Source organism: Apodemus sylvaticus, chromosome 9, assembly GCF_947179515.1.
Source record: "Apodemus sylvaticus chromosome 9, mApoSyl1.1, whole genome shotgun sequence".
Taxonomy (NCBI): domain Eukaryota; kingdom Metazoa; phylum Chordata; class Mammalia; order Rodentia; family Muridae; genus Apodemus; species Apodemus sylvaticus.
This window is the reverse complement of record NC_067480.1, coordinates 93874975-93898240: the sequence shown is the minus strand read 5'-3', so window position 1 is coordinate 93898240 and position 23266 is coordinate 93874975. Positions and strand designations below refer to the sequence as shown.

The 23266-nt window shown below is 41.8% G+C and overlaps 1 protein-coding gene and 1 pseudogene across 1 annotated transcript in view; one reads left to right on the top strand and one right to left on the bottom strand.

The window, feature by feature from the left end:
* Col19a1 (collagen type XIX alpha 1 chain) overlaps positions 1-23266 on the top strand; it is a 301599-nt gene that overhangs the window by 205836 nt on the left and 72497 nt on the right. Inside the window, exon 16 of the mRNA XM_052192819.1 lies at positions 19016-19069. Within this exon, the coding sequence (XP_052048779.1) occupies positions 19016-19069 (54 nt within the window). The remainder of the gene's footprint in view (positions 1-19015; positions 19070-23266) is intronic.
* On the bottom strand, positions 14738-16656 carry LOC127692742 (ADP-ribosylation factor-like protein 3; annotated as a pseudogene).

Here is a 23266-nt window from a genome sequence, read left to right as displayed (position 1 = left end):
AAATGTCTAGGCAAAGATACTTCTCAATGTGCAGATATGGACATTGTTTCTAGATGTTGAGGGTTTAATCATGAGTGGATACAATTTTCGAATCTTATTTTCATGATTTGTGGAACTTTATGCTTTTCATTTACTGTAAATATAAGTGGCATCCCATCCACAATAGCTTTTTAACATCAGCTCGATACTTCCTTACGTTGAAAATTCAGCCCTAACTCTGGCTTCACTAGAATGCCCATGTATGGTAAAACACTGCTGTGAACTACTAACATGTGTAGCTCACTCGGAATTAAAAAAAAAAAATCTGGTTTTAAGTATGTAAGTCCATCTTATTTACGCTACAATTTAACATCACTGTAAAATAATTTCTTTTACCCTTAAAGCAGGAAAAGCAAATGACAGATTTAACATCAGGTGATGCAATTGCCCAAGAAAATTTAGGGTGCAAATTTTAACTCATTTTGAACAGTATCCCCTTATCTGTGACTTTATTCTCTGTGGTTTAGGTAGCCTGTGTTCAACCATAACCCAGAAATGTTAAGCAAATTCCAGAAATAAATTACGTGAATAAGTTTTCAGTTATACCTCCATCTTTAGTAAAATCTCAGACTGTCTCCTTCTGCCTTCCTTGGGGTTGAAAAATCACCTCCTTACTCCCTGAACCCAGTTTCCACATAGCACCTACCCAGGAATCATTGCATCATCAGATTGACCACCATAGTATCACAAAGTGATATTCTAACAACACTCCCTTTACTTAACTGTGGCCTCAAAATATCACTGGTTGTGAAGCTGCTTCTAAAATGCCGAAGAGAAATTGAATGCTTAAATTTCTAGGATTTATGGTAAAAACAAATCTTCTCTTTGTGAGATTGTAAAAGGAAACAAATACTGCTTGTTCTGCTTTGTAATTCAAACTTCCAAAGCATGTATTTATTTTAGAGGGGACATTTAGTTAAACATTTAGATTAAATGGGAAAAATGTTAAGTTACAGTTTCCATGACCTTAATGGTTGCTTGGCTTGGGCTAAGTTTCTCAGGTTAGTTTTCTGTAGGTGAAGAGGGGTTAATGCAATTATCTTCTAACTACTACTGTAGACAATGTATATTCAGTGATTCAAAACAACAGTGTAGCAAACTGCAGAGGTCTCTGCCTTAATAATTATACTCCACTGCAGGGAAGGGAGTATATAGCAGGAGTTAATAAAACTTAAATAAGAGACAAAACAACGTCAATATAATGTGAAGATCTCTATGGGAATAGAGTGATTTCTGGGATAAGAAATAAAAGAGGTGTTCTTCTGGTCGTGGTAGCCCAAGGAGATATCTCTCTGGTCAATGACGGGATTCAAGGAGGGGCTGGCCATAGGAGGCCAATAGAACTTCCCAACCAGAAAGCTGGGCGTGTTCAATAAATATAACAGAACCAAAAACACGGTTTCAGAAAAGGATCCGGGTGGGAGACATTATCACGAAGGGCCTTCCAGGAGTGAGTGTCAGCGATGGAAACAAGAGAAGCTGGACGCTCTCTGTTCCCTTCTATCAGATCCTGTGTGTGGGTGAGTGAGTGTGGTTTTATCTGCAGGAGTTGGCTTTCTTGTTGGTTTTGGTGGTGGTGGTGGTGATGGTGGTGGTGGTGGTGGTGGTTGGTTGGTTTAATGTGATGAAATGATTTGAATAATTATTATGAAGATGACTTCACCTTTAGCTTGTCAATTTTAGTCTTTAAATGGACAGACCATAGACTTGTTTGCCAAGTGGGAGAGAGAAAAAAAGTTTTGATCTGCCAGGCGGTGGTGGCGCACGCCTGTAATCCCAGCACTCTGGGAGGCAGAGGCAGGCGGATTTCCACGGAGTTCCACGACAGTCAGGGCTATACAGAGAGACCCTGTCTCAAAAATACCAAATCCAAAAAAAAAAAAAATTGATCATAGACTGCTCAATTTCAACCCTGCAGAGAACACAGAGTACATACTTTTTTTTTCATCGAAGATGGAAATACTACCACATATAATATGATCAGTCTTTTTTACCTACCTCTAACCCTGATGTTTTCCTGCTAATAGGCTACAGGTTAGGTCAGATGACAATCATAACAGGCAAATGATCCCCTCAGAGCATCACAGAAGCCACCTAGAACTTCTGCATTTGGCCCGTCTGGTTTATTCCAGTCCTTCCCTTGTATGTCTCCATCTCTTGCTCTGCTACAAAGAGCAAAAGTAAGATGCCATTGTATGTAATATAAAGCCTGACCACCTCTCAAAGCAAGTAGGCAGCCTTAAGCACACTCGGACTGCTGAATAATGCAGATGACAAGACATTTCACATTATTCCCTATTAAAATATCCTATGTATGACTGCACGCATTTTGAGTTTCATGATGTTTTGATGGGAACTAGGTTCACTTACAAGCCTTGAACCCATCACTGCTTTTCCAAATGTTCATTTCAGCAGTGAACCTCGGCCTCTTCTGTCTATCAACTGACTAGAGGTCAAGCACTCTAATGACAATATCAAAGAGAAAATAAACCTAACCATCTATTTGAGCCAACGGGGTAGCAATTTCATCTCTTGTTGGCATCCGTGAATTTAAAAGCACACACACATAGACTGGAGAGAGAGAGAGAGTGGGGGGGAGAGAGAGAGAGAGAGAGAGAGAGAGAGAGAGAGAGAGAGAGAGAGAACTGACCCATTAATTATTTTTACTGCCACTTGTGAATTATTGGGGTCATGGCTCCAGACAAAACAGCTGTTGTCAACATTGCTAAAGTTCCAGTGTCACCTTGTGGGCGCAGAACAAGTAGGCACACATGTGAAGCAGCTGGGGTATCAGATTGAGATTTCAAACACCAGCACTCTGATCTGCTTTCTTATTTTCTTTTCTCTCCATGAACATCATCAGTAGTGAGACATTATTAACACTTTTCTCACTGATAAGCCTTTTCTGGTTATAGCTAAGCAATGGTGGAAGAGGTCTCGTCTTGATCTGCCACTGACTGCATCTCCATCTTGGCTCATTGTAACTCTTTGGACCAACCTGTATTCTCTCTATTGACAGTGAGGCAGCTGTTTGAAATCCTTGGTCCATAGGGGTTAAACTTACAGTTAGTTGGGCCAGTGCATAAATTTATCATGATTCCATGATGTTGGGTAAATGTTAAGGTTTAAGGAAGCAAAGTCCAATCAGATTTATTTGACCCTTTTTATGTTCAAAAATGGAACTAGTTTCTGAACGAATTTCAAAGTTCACATTTGGCTCAATAGCTCCAAATCAAATGGCTATTTAGTTACACACACACACACACATATACATATATCACCAAGAAAATACCGTCGCTATTTTAGCAAGACTTTAGGAAAGACTCCAGCAAACAGAGTCTCAGCTCCACCTATGGCAACAGCTTTTGTCTTCATGACAACTACGGTTTTGTTTGGCAGAAAGACCAGGAAGCATTTTATGAGTGGAGATAGTATTGTCTTGGGGGCACTGAAACTGAAGGAAGTCTGTAGAGAATTAAGATATGATGCAATTTCTGACATGTTTACTGATTTTGTTAAGTGGGACAAATATCTAGCGAATATGGTGGGTGGTTAACATTTGATTGCAATATTAGGTTGTGGCTTCCTGAGACATTTTAGCATTATATTTTATTTCTTCTTTGAGAACTCGTGTATTTTAATCAAATTCAACTCTGACTCCTGCTCAAAATTCCTTCCTATCCCCAACCAACTCCCAAATAAGTGTCTTTTTCTTTTAATCCAACTATAGTTTGTGCTATCCATATCCTCATGGGTATTGGACCATCCACTAGCATATGAACATACAAAAAGGCTAAATTTCCTGAATTTCCTCGAGCCCACCAACTGTCCATTGCAACTAAATCACGGATGGGAGCCCATAACCCCCCACCTCCAAATTCATAAGGCTTTATTGTTTTATTTTCTCTACCACTTGTAATTCTTAAAGAATTTCAAATTCATTTTTACAAACAGGAAACCCACTCTACAGACTTGGTAAAGGCCACTGTCACTAATCTGTCTTCATTCCCAAGGTCATCAGTGTTCCCTCTTCCAGAACTCCTTTGTGCACTGGAGCTGAACAAATAAACTAGCATCATTATCCGGTACTGTCCCTGGAACTTTCCTGAGCACACTTTTATGTCGAGTCGAGGTTCAGTTGAGACACAATTCAGTTGCCATTTACAGATTTATCATTAGTACAATATGGAAATGAGAGGAAACGAAATCACATTTGAGTTCGAAGTAGATTTAATCTCCTTATATATAAAACCTGCAGTTTTCCGTTGTCCACAGCGGTCCGCGATGTTCCCAGCTATTCAAATTTAGCGCATGCTCGTTGCCTCTGTAGACCTGGTTGTGTAAGAACCGCCAGCATCAGGCTGGTTATCTTGAGCCTCAGCAGCGTACCTCAGAATTGCATTTTCTCTGCACAGGAAGCCTTGTTATTTTCCCAGTGCTTTAAAAGGGAGTGAATGTTATCACTTAATTACAGTAAATGGTAGCGCAGTGGGCTGATAGGTAGACGCTGCCTCTGTGGCCTCTGGGAGCCAACTTTATCCCTGCTTTGTGGTATAGAGAGAGGTTTCAGGGTGCCAGACAAGATGGAGGCTCAGCTGTTTCCAAGGTGAGGCTTCGGTTGGAATGATCTTTTGGAGACATCGCTGGATACAGACGATTACTTTCACACATCCCCATGCTTGCTGGCTTTCATGTCCCCTGTTTTCTATCATCTTGCACTGGATCATTGATGCTGCTTCTGGGGGGTGGCAAGGACCTGAAAGATTCCTGCTGTTCCTTATATCACAAGGAGATGACAAATAGTATTTTTCTCTTTTTTTCCGGGACCTACTACGGAGAGATGAGGACGGCACATTTTGTGGGTTGATAAGCAGAATGGCAGCATTAGGGGAAGAATCATTCATATTTTCTAACTTCCACGCCATGGGGGTCAGTCAACAAGTCCTGCTGTATCAGTAGTGCAATGAGGCTTAGAGGAATCAGTTTGATCTCTGAGGGAAACGTGCACCTTCCGAAAATGCTGCCTTCTTGCCTCGGGCAGTAAAGGGTTAAAAATGTTTGCAATTCATAGCCTAATCTAGCAAATCTGTTTTCACGAAATGGATTAATTACGCCCATTGAACGCGTTCCCCGCCACAGCCCCCATCCTCCCACTGCCGCTCCAAAATGACAAGTGAAACCGGGAACGTGGTAATTTTGGAAAACAATCAGGTCACACAGTGAGTAGTTTGCTTATTCACACAACCGTGAACAGCCTGTGCTTGAGTTCCCTCAATTACACAGCTCAGTATTCAGGCCAGAAGCAGACAAACCCAGCGCAAGCGAGCACTTTCCTAGAATACACAGAGGAACGAGTTTGAAAAATCTCCAAAGTGGCAGATGGGGGGACAAATTCTCATTCAAGATCTAGAAGCTTCTTCTCCAGCAATCCTTCATCTGTTAACCACACAGCTTTGGAATCTCAGAACCGGGGTCACTGGTCAATATCTCAGACCAAGACCCCCAAGAGCTATCTATCTTTAAAAACATGGCGCGGGTGTACGCCAGCATGGGACAAAGCAGCTGGAGCAAAAGAACACTAGGGGACACAGTACGGAAGATGGTGTGTGGTCCCGAATTCGGCTTCCTTATTCAGGGTTTCCAGGCACCACTGCACACAGGGTTGGAAAGGATGAAGCGGACCCTAAACGGGTCCGGGTCAGTCGGATCTCCATCTGGCTGTGAGTGCTGGAGAAGGCGGCCTTCTCTGAAGTTTTTGCTTTACAGATCTACCTTATGGGGAAAAGTGCCTCTTCTAGACAATACTCAGTGAAATAGTTCTCTTAGACAATATTCAATGAAACAGTAACTCTCTCTTTTCAGGTGTTAACAGAGCTATATGAACCTTGGGGGAGTGTGTAGGGGTTTCCAAGAACAGTATACACTATTGGCTGGGCCTGAGGTATTGAGAATGCTTCATTTGTATGAAGAGGAATTCTGGGCATTTGAACCTGTGTCTTAGTCAGGGTTTCTATTCCTGCACAAACATCATGACCGAGAATAAGTTGAGGAGGAAAGGGTTTCTTCAGCTTACACTTTCCATGTTGCTGTTCATCACCAAGGGAAGTCAGGACTGGAACTCAAGCAGGTCAGGAAGCAGGAACTGACGCAGAGGCCACAGAGGGATGTTTTTTGCTGGCTTGCTTCCCCTGGCTTACTCAGCCTGCTCTCTTTTAGAACCCAAAACTAGACTACCAGCCCAGGGATGGCACCACCCACAAGGGGCCCTCCCCATTTGATCACTAATTGAGAAAATGCCTTACAGCTGGACCTCATGAAGGCGCTTCCTCACCTGAAGCTCCTTTCTCTGTGAAAATTCCAGCCTGTGTCAAGTTGACACACAAAGCCAGCCAGGACAACCTACACTTTGGTGAAGAGGCTACATGACTTTTTCAAGGAGGACAGAGGTGGGGTCTGCAGGGTCATGCGTGGGAAGGAGCCATCCTTACTTCTGCCGGTTTCAAGACCTCACTCTTTTTTTAGCCCCGTTCCCCAGTCGTGTTTGTCCCTCAGTGGTGGGTCCCCAAATTAAACATCATGGGTCACAATAGTGAACACCATGAATAACACTACTAAAGATGGCGAATCATAGTACTGAGCATCGTGGAGAACAGTACTGAAAATGGCGGCTCACGGTACTGAGCATCAAGAATAAAAGTACTGAATATCGTGGGTCACAGTACGTCTGACAAATTCCAGAGACTCCCCTCTAACAAGCACCAGGATGCTGCAAACTTTGTTCCGTGTTGAAACCAGAGTTCTCTGCTGCATCTCTCAAAGCCTTCTGTTTCCCTCAGTGCCGATGTGTACCAATCTCTCTTCCAGGACAGACCACAGTGGCTCTGCTGTGCCCTTATTAGAAAGATATTTCTTTCTCTCTGTGTGACAGCTTCACAACTCATCTTCTGTGTTGTTTCGTGCTCACCGGAGTTTGTGATCATCAAAATTCTCCCCAGGTGATATTGCTCATTTGGTTACAGAGTGTTTCTTCCACCTCCTTTGCAAACTGATATTTCTCCTCTTCTCTGACCGTAGCGGAAGTGCTGAGAGTTTCTATCCCTCACTGGTATTATTTAGCCTCGCCAACCCTGCTGGCTCTTGGCCAAGGTCATAGTCTACGTTTTCCTTCCCAGCAGCTGTCTTTTCTTAGTTCCTGGATCTTGTCTTTCTATTCTAAGTCCTGGGTGATCTCACTGCTTCTATGATCTTTCTCTTCACCTACTCTCTGAATCTGTTCTTCGATTTTCCCCTCAGTCTCTTCCCAGTGACATCTCTGAAATTCTACAGCAGATTTCCGAGCTGCTCCTAGAGCCATATACGGTCAGCTCATTGAACTGGACCCCAATGAGAGATCCTGTCATCTTTTACAACAGAATGACCCCACCTGGATATTTTTAACTGACTTTAAAAGGTGGTTGGGATTTTACTCTCCTCTCAGTTTAAGGGAAAAAGTTAAAACATTAAGGCTGCAGGCTCAGGTGGGCCTGGATAGAAACCTAATTATTCTCCCTGGTTACATGTGAGTAAGTTATTTAATCCTATGCTACATATAAAACAAGAAGAGCACTGTCCATTGGGTTATTGAAACAGTTAATGTAATAATAAATAATAATATAATAATAATAAATATTGTGGTTTTAATGTAGCTTTTTGACAGCCTACATTTCCAGTATTGAAGGGTGGTGGCTCGGAGAGATGGATAAACCATAACTATGCTTTCAAATTCTTAGTTTAATCAAAATATCTTGACCTTTGGCCATATAAAGAGGGTGAAGTGTTCCCATCATGTGGCTAGCTCGCTGTCCTGGCCTTCTCCCTTCTCCCAAGAAAGGATACAGCAAGAAGGGCCTCATCAGACCAGAGGACCAAGCCTTAGTGTTCAGCTCTCCAGCCTCAAGAATTATGGAAAGATAAATCTATTGTGTCTAAGTTACCCTGGGTGTATTAGAGTGGGATGCATTTCATACTAGATTCTGTCATTGTTTAAATACCCACGTCAAGGGGGTATCAACCTTGAGCCCAGGTTAGATTGCCTTTGCAATCACACTACCCCAAAAGCCAAAAACAAAAACAAAAAAGAAGGTATAGATGCTGGTAGAATTACCATGAATTGTGAAATACAAGTCTTTTAGAATTGTACAATCCTGAGATAGTGAGATGGCTCAGCAGGTAAGGATACTTTATAGCTGCTCTTCCAGAGGTCCTGAGTTCAATTCCCAGCAACCACGTGGTAGTTCATGATCACCTATAAAGGGATTTAATGCCCTCTTCAGGCAGACAGAGCTCTCATACATTTAAAAAAAAAAAAGAATTGCATTTGAGGCGGTAGTAAAATGCTAATACCAAGGAAATAAGGATCCTTTGTGGAGCTGCAGACATAATGCAGAGAGCAGACAGAACATGAATAGAAAAGGCACTCCTCCATGCTGCACTAGAATCCCAAATACAAATACTCAGTGAGTCTTCTGCTTCCAGAAATCCTGTGTTCATATTTAAGTTTCTGGGATTTATTTTTTGGTGTTGTTTTGTTTTGTCTTGGCATGTATGTATGTGTGCATACACATGAGTGTGTGTGTGTATGCATATTGTGTGTCTGCATGCTTGGTTGCACTCACATGTACACACATGCATAAGTGTAGGAGAGAAAGCCATTGTCTTAGTCAGGGTTTCTATTCCTGCACAAACATCATGACCAAGAAGCAGGCTAGGGAGGAAAGGGTTTATTCAGCTTACACTTCTACTTCTACATTGCTGTTCATCACCAAAGGAAGTCAGGACTAGAACTCAAGCAGGTCAGGAAGCAGGAGCTGATGCAGAGGCCATGGAGGTATGTTCCTTACTGGCTTGCTTCCCCTGGCTTGCTCAGCCTGCTTTCTTATAGAACTCAAGACTACCAGCCTAGGGATGGCACCACCCACAATGGGCTCTCCACCCTGATCACTAATTGAGGAAATGACCCACAGCTGGATCTCATGGAGGCATTTCCTCACCCAAAGCTCCTTTCTCTGTGATAACTCCAGCTTGTGTCAAGTTGACACACAAAACTAGCCAGTACAGCTATTATCAGTCTCCCCTTCCTCATTATAATCTGCAGCAGATATGGGTTCAATAAAATAATGATTCATTATAAATTTACAGCCATTTAATTCAGAGAATTAGATCTCAGGAGACACTAGAAAATTCCATTGTGAGCAAATATTAAACAAATGAAAGGACTGATGTTTCATTTAATATTCCTTTAATGCTGTGTATTTTTGAGTGCCAACACGTATGTATATGCACCATGTGTATATGTGGTGTCTGCAGAAGTCAGAAGAGGGCATGGGATTACCCTGGAACTGGAGGATTACCACCTACTGGGAGCTAGGGATCAAGTCAGGTCCTCTGCAAGAGCAGCAAAGACTCTTAACCACTGAGCCATCTCTTTAGCCCTTAAGGATCTGTGTTTCCTAAAAACTAAAACAAGGCCTTTCTCAAATCATTTCTAAGGAGCCTTATTGCTTTCTTCCCCTTCAGAGTTATAGCACAATTTCATATGTTGTAATTCTAGTCAAAGTCCCACCCATGAACTCTTTCCTACTTAGCCAGGGCTCCCTATAGTCTTTCTTCCAATAGACTTGCTGAGTTCTTGGATTAATCTAAATCCGTGGGACCTGTCTTCTGTAACTTGGGAAGCAGCAAACTCTTTGCTCTTTATGTGACCATGTGTAAGTAAAGCCACGTGAGCAAGCAGGAGCTTGGCTTTCCCCATAAATGTTTTCTTATAGCAGAAAACATGTATTAAATTCAGGCAGTATCTGGTACCAGTGGTGAGGGCATGCATTGGGAAGTTTCTCTATACTATAACTGGTGTTCTGATGTTGTAAAGATTGGAATTCTGTCCTCAAAGAGATTTCATCCTAGCCAACTCTAGATCGATACATGAGCCACTTTATTTGATGTATAAATGTGCTGTATAAAATCCTGCCTGACGCATCCTAAGTGAACACATGTATGAGAGAAAAAAAATCCATTTAACATTAGCTTTTCTGATCCCTGTTGTAACACCTATGTCTGAGGTCTTAGACTTCCTAATGAAAATTTTAAATATCATGGGAAAAAGTAATTTCTACTCTGCCTTTCTTACTAGGCATGCAGACAGTGGAAAGAATCAGTGGAATATGAATCCAAATAATTGACCAATTAAAAGCTTTCTATTTGTTCTTAAGGCCAAGCTAATTTTTACTAAACTTCAAAGAACACTTTTTAGTGCAAAATTCTTCACAGAAGTTTTTTGATATTACTGTAGATACCTGGAAATCCCCAAGGCCAGAGATGGTCATGTGTTACTCAAAATGCATATTTGTGAGTCCTAGGAGAACCTCCTTATACTACTAGGACATTGAAGGTCTATAGTTCCTTGAGACAAGTGGCATTGAGATAGGCTAAGGATGCTCAGTCAGCAAAGTTATGAGACAGGAAAGAGTGTTTTTCACATAAACGGGACTGCTTCAGAAGCGAAGAGCAGTGAATGTGCAGATATTGTGGAACTGCTGAGATATTGATTCAGAGTTTAGAATAGGCTGAATCTAAACCAGACACTAAGACACATGCAGACAAAGCTCATGACAAAAATAGTGGGTGTGGGGTAGGACACAAAAATACAGTCCTTTGAGCTTTACATATTAGGAGAGCTGGCTGAAAAGTGAGATTGTAGCTAAGCAACTAAAAAGTTTGAATTTTAACAGTGAATTCACCCTACCTTTCAAACATCAAGAATGCAGAGCCCAGCCTGAAACCTATCAAGAGGATGTTAATAGGCTTTCTTCTACTTAAGTATTAACTATTAACACAGTCTTTAACTTCACACTGATGGTTTGAAGATACACATCGTGGTCTTTCTGCTTTTCGCATCCAGCAAGAATTTAGCCAAAGACTCCAGTCCAAGACTCCTTAAAGGTTACTGAAACTATTGCTGAGGGTATAAAGTTCCCCAATTGAAGATAACTTAAATTCCCTTTATCAAGCAGGCAGGGCTTTGCAATTTCAGCACCTCTGAGTTTAAAGACTGCTCAAATCAGTACACATCATTTAATCAAAACAGTTGAGTTCCAAGCAGGTGTGCCTCCCTGGAGTTTGTTAGCCGTTAAGAGCTGTTAAATTGTGTGCTGTTCGCATTAACTCTAATGCCTTGTATCTTCTGGTGCGATCCAATCCAACAATCCTGATAAGGAATCAGAGCAACACACACACACACACACACACACACACACACACACACACACAATCATTTAGAGCCATGATTCAACACCAGTCATGTTGTTGGTCTCTAATACTCTTTCTATAGGAGACTAAGAGAGTCTCTCCAGTTTATCTAGAACTCTTCCCATAGATTAACCAATGGCGGCATGCCCTCTGAAGCTATGCCTCCCTCCTCACTGATTTTGACCTAGTCCCATTGTCTTCTCAATCAGTTCTTAAACACAAGTATTTAAGAGAAAAAAAAAAAAACTGACCTCTCAAGTAACCCGGGGCTCCTGTGTCGGGGAGAGTTGTCTTCATATGATTTGAACTTCTCATTTTTTAGAATTGACTGATGCTCTGTAGAACTGGGGCACTTGCTAAACTTGAAACAAAAAATTCCTTGAGTCTTCTCCAGCTATGTTTCAAGGCAGAAGAGAAGACAAATGCAGAGCACAGACCTTGGTGGTGTGGCTGCAGGAAAGCCTTCCAATTCTAAGATCTCAGTTTTCCCAGGACACATACTTGGATTTTATCCACTGTTACCATCCTCTGCTTCACTTGAAGCTGAGGTTTTTTGGCTTTGATATTTCTTTTTTTTATTGGTTATTTTATTTATTTACATTTCAAATGTCATTCCTCTTACCAGTTAAACCCCTATCTCCTCCACCTCCCCCTGCTCTATGAGGATGCTTGCCCACCTTACTACCCCTCCCACCTCAGCACCCTAGCATTCCAGTATGCTGAGTCATCAAGCTGCCTAAGGACCAAGAGTCTTCCCTCCCTTTGATGCCAGATAAGGCCATCCTCTGCTACACATTCAGCTGGAGCCATGGGTCCCTCCATGCATACTCTTTGCTTGGTTGTTTAGTCCCTGGAAGCTTTGGGGGGGGGGTCCGGTTGGTTGATATTATATTAATTATTAATTGTTCCATTAATAATAATAATCAAGCAAGTCATTTCAACCCCAGCTAAAGTCAGTGTCTATGTATTCTTCCCAACCTGTGCCAGTGATCGCTTTCAGACTTAGGTTCTTCAGCTGTCTGAGAGAGCATGTTTAAAGCATTGCTGTGCCAGCTGTCTGCCAGCTATAAATCTCTATTACATCAATCCTTGAATTTATGATACCCAAAGTACTCCACTGACTAAGAAGTTAGAAGGAAAATGTCACCATAAATGCCCCTCACATGATTAAATGGTAGAGCCCAACACTTCAGACCAAACCCACTTGGAACACTATTTTGTAGACTTGACATCTTATGACAAGAATATGTGAAAATGTGGAAGTCGCTTTTGTGGATGTGTTGATCTTTGGGGTATCCGAGTAATTGTTCTCACTTTACTATCAGCTTGTGGCTCTTGACAGTGGGCTGTGTTCTCGCTGCTGTTTCCGAGGGAGCAGCCACTCTGAGCCACCTACACTTTACCACTCTGCTCCCAAGAGTAAATTCAACAAGCTCCGGATGCTGGATCCGGAATGCGTTCTGTGTCTTTGCATCTCCGGATGCTGTACTCGGTGGGCAGATACCCATCTACAAAGACGCACACCCAACTTCCTCCTAAGCTTTCACATCAGCATCCTGTGGTTCCTGCTATTCTGTTGGCACAACCCTGTTCCTTCTGGTGCTTGGCTTTCTTTTCCTTGCCTTCCAGAGTTACTTTGAAGCCCCTACCTCTCACACACGTACATACCTTGTATTGATTGACCACTTTTTCTCCCAGTATGCACAAGGATGCATTTTGAATGCAATTGTGTTCTGAAATGCTCAGATGTACTCTTTCATGAATGCATGAAGGTAAATGTGAGAAACAACTAATTCTCAAACAACTAATAAATAAATAGACAAATAGGCGGTTCCCTTAAGTAAGCAATAGGGTTATATTTAAAAGCAAAGTACTTATGTCCTTCCAACTTGCCAGCACTGTGCTGGTTTGTGAGAAGTGCTAACTATAAGTTTTGTTGTATATATGCATGTATGTATGTATGTATGTATATATGTGTGGATGCTGTATGTATGTTATATATGTGTATTGTGTTGTACATATGTATATTGTATTCAAGTCATATGTATGTGTTTGTTGTATATATGTATGTATGTTGCATGTATACATGTTGTATGTATGTCATATGTGTTTATGTGTGTTATATGTATATATCTAAGTTGCATGTACGGTAGAAGTAAAACATGGAGACTCATCATCATCTTGAGTTCTCTCTCTCTCTTTGTTCTTTGGATTTGTTTTTTTCAAGACAGGGTTTCTCTGTATAGCCCTGGCTGTCCTGGAACTCACTCTGTAGACCAGGTTGGCCTTGAACTCAGAAATCTGCCTGCCTCTGCCTCCAAGTGCTGGGATTAAAGGCGTGCGCCACTACTGTCCAGCTCATCTTGTGTTCTCTAGAGCAATACTTAATAAAAAAGTTGATAACATTTAATACATGCATGATTTTAGGCAGAGAGCTGATCTCTGTACTTGCTATAGATATTGAAGTTTTAGGGCAATAAGACAAGAAAAATACAGGATATGGTTAATAAAGATAATAAATTCAGGTTGCACATGACGTGATCTATGTAGCAAAAGTCCCTAAAGACTTTGGAAAGCTCTTGAAACTGATAATCACATTTCATCAAAGTAGCAAGATAGAAAGTCAACATCCAACACCAGTCACTTGTAGATATTCCAGGAGCAAGCATGCTGAGAAAGAAATCAGAAAAACAGGCTCAATCACGATAGCCTGGAGGAAACTAAAATAGCTAGGAATACATTTAATCAAGGAAGTAAAAAACCTCTACAGCTAAAGTTTTGAAAATGCTGAAGAAAGGAATTGAAGAAGACAGGGGAAGTTGCAAAGACCTGTGTTCTACTTTCCAGGCACCTCCAGTATTGGGTATCTGCTACAATTTAAGTTGTGCCCTCAGCAATAGCCCCTGGCCTCTCTCGTCGGGCACTCTGACCCGGCCAAGTAGTGCCAAGCCTCGGCTTCTCTTCATTATCCCGCTGATCCTGTGGCTTTCCTACAGTCAAGGCCACGTGACTCTTTCATATTGCCGAGTTAGGCTGCCAGCCTGGTGTTGCAGCTTTAGCCTTCCCCAGACCAAAGCTTGCTTGCTGAACCCTGACGAAACACTCCCCTCTATTCTGACGCTGGTCTCTTATTAAAATCACAGTTGATTTTAAATTCCAGATATCAGCACGGATTGCCCCACAAAGCAAAGCTTTCATTTCCACAAAACCTCCATCCAGAGGAAATAATACATTTTTTTTTATTTGCAAAATGATACTCAATCTTGGAGATCAGTGAAAATCCACAGGAGTGGGGCTCCCTTTTAAACCCCTGCCCCTTCTCTTCACACATCTGTGAAATGGAAAAGCAGCAGAGCTGTGCTTTGCAGGGCTGAATTCAGTCCCCGAGGCTCCAGCAGCACCATTTGTCTAGATGTTATTTCTTGTTTGCATTGGCATTTATGCAGACCCTGTTCATGCCATCCTGGAGGCCGCCACCTGTGATCGCTGAGCAGAACTGGGTATATATAACAGACTGGGTCCCGGAGGGTGTACCGGTCCAGCCCTTCTGTAATCTCAGAGCCAGTGCTGCTGGGAGCAGATCCTGCTTCTTAGCAAAGGCAAGCACTGGTACACAACTTAGCTTTTCTCCCTCCAGTAATTCTCTTAGTTGTTGTCCCGTCAAATCTTTTTTCTGTCTACATTGTCAATGACAAATAAAAAAATATAGGTATTTTCAAGATAACTCCCCTAGTATGGTCTGATTTTTGTCTGTCCGCCAATGTCCCAGATATTGAGTTTAAAACCTTGTGGCTGTAACACTTTCGACGTAACACTGTGTGTAGGTGTGATGTGGCTGATGTCTTAAGATGCTGCAGCAGAGTCATCTTGCCAGCATTTTCCAAGCTCAAGTGAAGGATTCGCACCTCCAGGGCCAGTGCACTTTTCAATTCGTGCAGAACAGAGAGTAAATCCACACTCAAGGGCGTCCCTCCTCATTGGCCTCCTGCCTCTGCCCCCACCTCCATGTCTGTCACCTCCTCCTCTCCCTCCTCTTCCCCTTCCTCATCTTCCTCCTCCTTCTCCTCCTCCTACCCCTTCTCCTCTTCCTCTTCCTCTTCTCCCTCCTCCTCTTCTTCCACCTCCCCTCCCTCCTCGTCCTCTCCCTCCTCCTCCCCCTCCTCATCTTCTTCCTCCTCTTCTTCCTCCTTCTCCTCCTCCCCCTCCTTCTCTTCCTCCTTTTTTCGTCCCTCCTCCTTCATCCTCCTCCCTCTCCTCCTCTCCCTCCTCCTTCTCTCCTTCCTCCTACCTCCCCCATTTCCACAGATTCTTATCCCTCTTTTGAGGGCCTCTTAAAGTTCCATCTAAAGTGAGTAAAGCCAGACTCCACTTCCCACGCTTCAGCATTGTCTCCCAAACTCGAAAGACAGCAGCTTATTAGGCTCTGGTCACTCACTGACTTTGCTAGCCCAAAGTTTCTCAAATGTGACCACAAACCAAAGAAAAAAGAAAAGAAAAATGGGTAAGAAAACATGGTTAGGCCTATCACACCAATATCTCAGATTCCTGGTTGAAATGTCTATTCTAGTTAGCTTTTTTAAAAATATTAATTATTTTACTTATTTACATTTCAAATGTCCCTCTTCCAGGTCTCCCCTCCACAATCCCCTCATCCCTCCGCCTCTAAGAGGGTGCTCCCCCACCCACCCAGTTACTCTAGTATCTCCCCTCCACCATCCCCCTTCCTGGGTGCAACAAGCCTCCACAGCACCAAGTGCCCCCCCTCCCGTTCATGCCAGACAAGGCCATCCTCTGCTAGATATCTCTCTGAAGCCATGGATCCCTCCATGTGTACTCTTTGGCTGGTGGTTTAGTCCCTGAGAGCTCTGAGGGGTTCAGTCAGTTCAGACTGTTGTTCTTCCTATTGGGTTGCAATTCCTTTCAGCCCCTTCAGCCCTTCCCAGAATTCTTCCTTTGGAGTCTCCAGGCTCAGTACAGTAGGTGGCTGTGGTTATCTGCTTCTGTATTTGTCAGGAGCTGACAGAACTTCTCAGAGGACAGCCACCAGGTTCCTATCTGCAAGCAAATCATGCCATCAGCAATAGCGTCAGGGTTTGGTGGCAGGATATGGGCTGGATCCCAGAGAGGGGCAGTCTCTGGATGGCCTTTCCTTCAGTCTCTGCTTCACTGTCTTTGTCCCTGTGTTTCCTTTAGACAGGAATAATTCTGGGTTAAATTTTTTGAGAAGGCTGGGTGGCCCCATCCTTCCACTGGGAGCCATGTCTATCTACTGGAGGTGGTCTCTTCAGGGTCTATCTCCCCGCTGTTGGGTATTTCCGCTAATGTCATCCCCATTGGGTCCTGGGAGTCTCTCGCATCCCTGGCATCTGGGACTTTCTAGTGGTCTCCCCCATTACCCCCCCTTCCCACCCTGACTGCTACTTATTTCTATGCATTCTCTTGGCTTTCTGGACTGCTCTCCTGTCTCTTCCCATACCTGATCCTGCCCCCCTTGTATGACTCCCCATTCCCCTCTGCCATCCAAGTCCTTCCCTCTTCCTCCTGTGATTAATTTGTTGCCCCTTCTAAGTGGGATTGAAGCATTCACACTTTGGCCTTCCTTCTTGTTGTGCTTCATATGTTCTGTGAGTTATATCATGGATATTCTGACCTTTTAGGATAATATTCACCTATCAGTGAGTATATACCATGTATGTCTGTTTGGGTCTGTGTTACCTCACTCAGGATGCTATTTTCTAGTTCCATCCATTTGCCTAAAAATTTTGAGACGTTGTCATTTTTAATAGCTAAGTAGTATTCCATTGTGTAAATGTACATTTTCTGTATCCATTCTTCCCCTCAGAGACATCTCGGTTGTTTCCAGTTTCTAGCTATTATAAATAAGGCTGCTATGAACATAGTAGAGCATGTGTTCTTATTATATGTTGGAGCATCTTTTGGGTATAAGCCCAGTAGTGATACAGTTGGGTCTTCAGGTAGAACTATTTGAAATTTTCTGAGGAACCACCAGATTGATTTCCAGAGTGGTTGTACCAGCTTGCAATCCCACCAGCAATGGATGAGCATTCCTCTTTCTCCAAATCCCTGCCAGCTTCTGCTGTCGCCCAAGTTTTTGATCTTAGCCATTCTGATTGATGTGAGGTAGAATCTCAGAGTCACTTTGATTTGCATTTTCCTGATGACTAAAGATGTTGGACATTTCTTTAGGTGCTTCTCAGCCATTCAATATTCCTCAACTGAGAAATCTTTTTTTTTTTTTAGCTATGTACCAAATTTTTAATGGGGTTATTTGGTCTTCTGGAGTCTAACTTCTCTAAGTTCTTTGTGTATATTAGATATTAGCCCTCTATTGGATGTAGGATTAGTAAAGATCTTTCCGCAATCTGTTGGTTGCCATTTTGTCCTATTGACAGTGTCCTTTGCCTTACAGCTTTTCAGTTTCATGAGGTCCTATTTGTCAATTGTTGATCTTTGAATTGAGCCATTGGTGCTCTGTTCAGGAAATTTCCCCCGGTGCCAATGTGTTCCAAGCTCTTTCCCACTTTCCCTTCTATTAGATTCAGCATATCTGGTTTTATGTCTTTGATCCACTTGAAAGTGAGCTTTGAACAAGGAGATAAAATTGGATCAATTTGCATTCTTCTGCATGCAGACCACCAGTTAGACCCACACCATGTATTGAAAATGCTGTCTTTTTATTTCACTGGGCCATTTTGACTTCTCTGTCAAAGATCAAGTGTCCATATATGTGGGGGTTTATTTCTAGGTCTTCAAATCTATTCCATTATCTACCTGTCTGTCTCTACCAATACCATGAAGCTTTTATCATTATTGTTCTGTAGTGCTTAAGTTCTCCTTTTAAAAATAGTCTTTGTGCAATAGAGCTCTTTAATGTGTTCAGTCATCTAATTATCTTAAGTAAAATAAAAACGTATTGGGACCTTTGCCTCTTTAGTACGTTCTCCCCTCCTAGATTTTAAGGTATAGATGATCTGTATACAACGTGTCTGAGACAGAAGAATCAACTTGGCTTGAGCTCCTTCATAAAATAATGATAAACTTGGTGTTTATTATGGTTTTATCCCAAAAATGAAACCCTTGAAAAGCTTAGAGAACTCTTGTCTCTTCCCTCCCTGGAAGCTCTAAAGATGGACAACTACCTTACCTCTTATTTACCACCCAGATCAAGCTGGACAATAAAAACGGCCGGTGTTAAAAAGTTTTAAAAGTGAGATTTTTACATATCTTTTCCTGGTCTAAAAATCCACATGCATCCCCGTTTTAAACAACATTCATCAGTGTAAAGCAATAGAAAAAAATATATTTCTCCATATTTTATGTTGACCATGTGTGTGGTAGCTTGCGTTTCCACAATACATTCATTGTGATCTGTTCCAATGTTCCAAGTTACAAAGTCCTCCCTGGGATAGTCTCATGGGTGGAATGGAGTCCCTTTTAATAAACAGCTTGATGACAGCCGAGCTTGCAAATGTTTCCTGCTGCCATTCAGGACTGTGCCTTGGTTTCCTGTAAGACATAACCTGAAAAACAAATGCTCTAGGACTCTGATTACATGTCGATATCCATGAAATTATTTATTCAGCAGAATAGTTGACAAAATAATATATCTGAATATATTATTTACAGCACACATTGTTTTAAAAGCTGTATTTGGTTTTGCTTTCTCATTCAGGGACCTCCTGGGTTACAAGGACTACAGCAGCCTTTTGGTGGCTATTTCAACAAGGTATGACTTCTTTATTTCTGCAACTTGTGTGCATAGAGATTTTATGTCATTATGCTTTTAGAGAGAAGGCATTATTAGATCCTTATGTCTCAGACCTTGAGACAGGATGGCTATGCTCATATCTTCCCAGACTGAACACTGTGTTTTCAAATTGAAATTTTAAAAAATTCATAGACATGTTAGAAAATAAGGGCTTAGTTCTATAGTTCTTCATAAGTAGTAGGTAGTTCAAAGTTTGATGATGAAGGACCAAGAACAAGAGTCTCCCCAAGGGATGGATAGGGACAACTTGTTATCTTCTTCACCACAGCTTGAACATGATGATGATGATGATGATGATGATGATGACAATGACAATGATGATGATGATGATAATAATAATATTAATAATAATAATACTGCCATCTTAACTGTCTTAGTGGCAAGAGTAGCTTCTGATCAGACCTAAGAATGGTGCTGGTAAGTAGCTGCACAGGACTCCAATATAGGGATGAACTCACTGGTGGCTTCATTGTTCAAAAACAACATATGTGGTCTGATCACACAGGAGAAACCCATGCCATTTTGTCCTTTGTTGCTCAAAATGACAGCTACTGGGGTCCTTTCAAGACCTGCCAGTTCATCGCTGATACCTTGTGCCACAGAAAAAGTTAGAAACTTGTGCTTTGTTTTTGGGGGGTTTATTTCCCATAGATTCCTGTAGCCAAGACTGCATCTTTCTTCACATAGTCCTAAAGCCTATTTTCCAAACTAAGGCCGTGTGTGTGTGTGTGTGTGTGTGTGTGTGTGTGTGTGTGTGCATGACTTGCATGTCAGGTACCCACAGAGACCAGAAGAAGATGTCAGATACTTTGTAACCAGTTACAGTAATTAGCAGTTGTGAGCCACTCATTATGGGTTCTGGGAATTGAAATCGGGTCCTCTGCAAGAGCAAGTGCTTTTAACCCCTGAGCCACCTCTCAAGTTCCCAACCCAAGTCCTGAAGATAGCTGGTGTTCAGAAGCACATTTTTATTGCTTTCTAAGACAAAATAATTAATTTAAAATCTTAATTCTTGTTTGTCCAATTAAACTTTGTGTAAACTTAGAAAATCCATAATTGGTAATCTTAAAATAAAACATGTAAATATTCATTGCTCTTGACGAATTTAAGATCATGACCCTGTTTTGAACCTTCTCATTCCTTAGATTTTTATGGGAGTGCTGTGTTAGCATGATTACGATATGTTTCCTGATTCTTTATTAGATAAATAAATTGCTACCAGCTTTTTTAAAACATTAGAAGTTGGCAAGTTTTTAAAAGGTAAGCTTGAAGTGTATCTAAATTGAATCAGTGTAAGGACATTTGTACTGACATATATTGTTATAAAATAGGACTTACAATAAAAGCTTCAAAATAATGAGAATAACTTGAACCTGATGTCACAAGTCAGCTAGAAATGTTTAAGTACTGTACTATATTGCTTTCACAATCATACAAAATGTACCAAGTTGGTACTCAGCTACTTAAATATCTGCTAGGCCTTGCAAAACTTGTAAGGCTTGTATCTTTACAGGTCTCCCAACACTACTTCTATATATACTTTTTCTTACCAATGAGTCAGCTTTTCCTTAAATGAAAATATATGGAACCTTTGTATTTTAGAGTCTGAGGTTGACAGTGTTGATTTTTAGACTTTAAGGTTACACTTGCTGTAATGGGAACTGAGCTCAGTAGCTGAGTGGGGATTTTTGCGAGTTGCATACCAGTACCTGCGACTTACCTATCGCCTGTCCTGAGAAAACCCCGGTTACCGCCAGCGCTATTACAGAACCAAGCTCCACACTAGTTCACAAGTTAATAGGATAAACAGGGGGAACCACAGCTTTCTTCTTCCCCCAGTAATACAATAGTACCTCTTTGATTCAGAAGTGTTTACATCTATAGTGATTAATGGAAGGTAGCGTACAGTTTATTCTGTTTCCTCACGAGACTGGGCGAGCCTCCTGCACCGAGGTCCCATGAGGATCTATAAGGAAGCCCATGCGTAGGGCGTAGGACCCGCACCGAATATTTTTGTACTGTGGCCATCTCTTGTTCACAAAGCAACGGGCCCAATGTGCCCTGATGAACGAGACGCATTTTTTCACTTGGCGTTCTCCCTGCCATCTGGTTTTGGAGAGTAAGGTTGTTGCATATTGCAGTTTGTTGCATGCCTGATGACCCGGCTATGACAAATGAGCACAGTGAGGGAGGAGCTGAGATTAAATAATGGACCGTGTATTGAGACATATAAAGTGACACTCCAAGGTTAAAACAATCTTCCCTTTTAAATTGGCATTGATTTATGTGACGCCTGCTCCGAGCCGTGGACCTCAGCTCATCCTCTGGCAGCAGTTCCCTCACTTGTATAGCTCAGATTCTGCTGAGGCAGCGACCCACGGGAGGATGAGTAGCACACTCCCCATCGTGGCCCCCTCCCTGCTCCAAGCTAAAGAGCCTGGAGACTTCATCCCTCACCCCAGCACTCTGCACTCGCACAGAATGGATCTGTTCTCCAACACATCCCCTGTATCACCCAGAAAAGAAACGCGGGCATAAGAAAGCTCTCCCTTCACAGCAAAAATCAAAAATAGAAGATAAAAGACAAGGAGAAAAATAAGAGCACAAAAATGACTCACTGGAGAGCGAAGCCAGTATGATCACGTGCGTTCTCCCATGACCACTTGAGGACGCAAAGATTTAAAAGAGAATACATTTCCTTCTCTATCACGGAAATAATTTTCAGGCAGCTGCTCTCATCCTGTTGGGTTGTTTGCAGAGCAGCATCCACGCCGAGTACACTTCTCCCCTGAAGGAAATTCCATTCCACTCCCTGCCCAGCCAAACCGTTCTTCATTGTCTTCAGCTCTGGGAATTTTAGTAAAAATTTGATAGGCTCCATCAGCTCTCTCAAGCTCCCTACATGGATGCAAAGTGTTATCTGTGGAAACTGAGTACTGGGGGTGGGAGTGTATCAGTCTGACATATTTTTGAAGATCTGCATTGAAATGCACAGTTATCTCGCACATCGTTAGACTCTGACTGAGCTGCTAGAGATTGATGCGATGCCTCTCAGCCACCAATTCCAGTGTTCCCTTCTCCGAACAGTTGATTCAAAAGAAAAGAGAGCAAAAGGATGTATTTCCCTTCTATATGTCAAAGTATAGCTTTATGCTGGACAGACTAGAAGGATTGACCAACTCCTGTCCAAAAACAGACATTCAAGGTCTTTTCAAACACAGAATTAAACCAAACGACCATCCATAAAGCAATGTCAACTGTAGGCAAACTAGATGTATTTCCCTTCTATATGTCAAAGTATAGCTTTATGCTGGACAGACTAGAAGGATTGACCAACTCTTGTCCAAAAACAGACATTCAAGGTCTTTTCAAACACAGAATTAAACCAAACGACCATCCATAAAGCAATGTCAACTGTAGGCAAACTAGAATCATCAGAGAAGAAGCCTTGATTGAGAAAATGCTTCCATGAGATCCAGCTATAAAAAATATTTTTTCAATATCTGATCAATGGGGAAGGCCCAGCTCATTGTTATTGGTGCCATCCAAGGATTGGTGGTCCTGAGTTCTATACATTAAAAGAAAAAAGTCAAGCTGAGCAAGACATGGTCATATGAAAGTTATGATATCCTCATCATGTAACTAGTTATATGTGCCACCGTATGGTCAACTTAAGTTCGCATTCTGAAATCCTGAGAGTCAAGTGGCTACATATATATGAATAAGAGAAACAGGTTCACAATTGCAGTCTTCAATGAATAACTTCTGTTTTTTCCCAGGCCCAGGATATTATAGCATATTTCTAAAAGCATGAACTTGAGCTGGGGTGATGACTTGTACATGACTTGTAACATGTTGTAGCATGTTATGTCCTTGGTTTCTTTCATTAGTTTAACCATAGGAAATTGCTATTTACTGTTTACTGTTTGGAAGCTACAGATGATAGATAGATAGATAGATAGATAGATAGATAGATAGATAGATACATCAATAGATAGATACATACATAATATATACATACATACATACATACACACATAGATGATAGATTGATGATAGATTACTGTTTGGAAGCTACAAATTATAGATAGGTATCGGATAGATAGACAGACAGATAGATAGATAGATAGATAGATAGATAGATAGATAGATAGA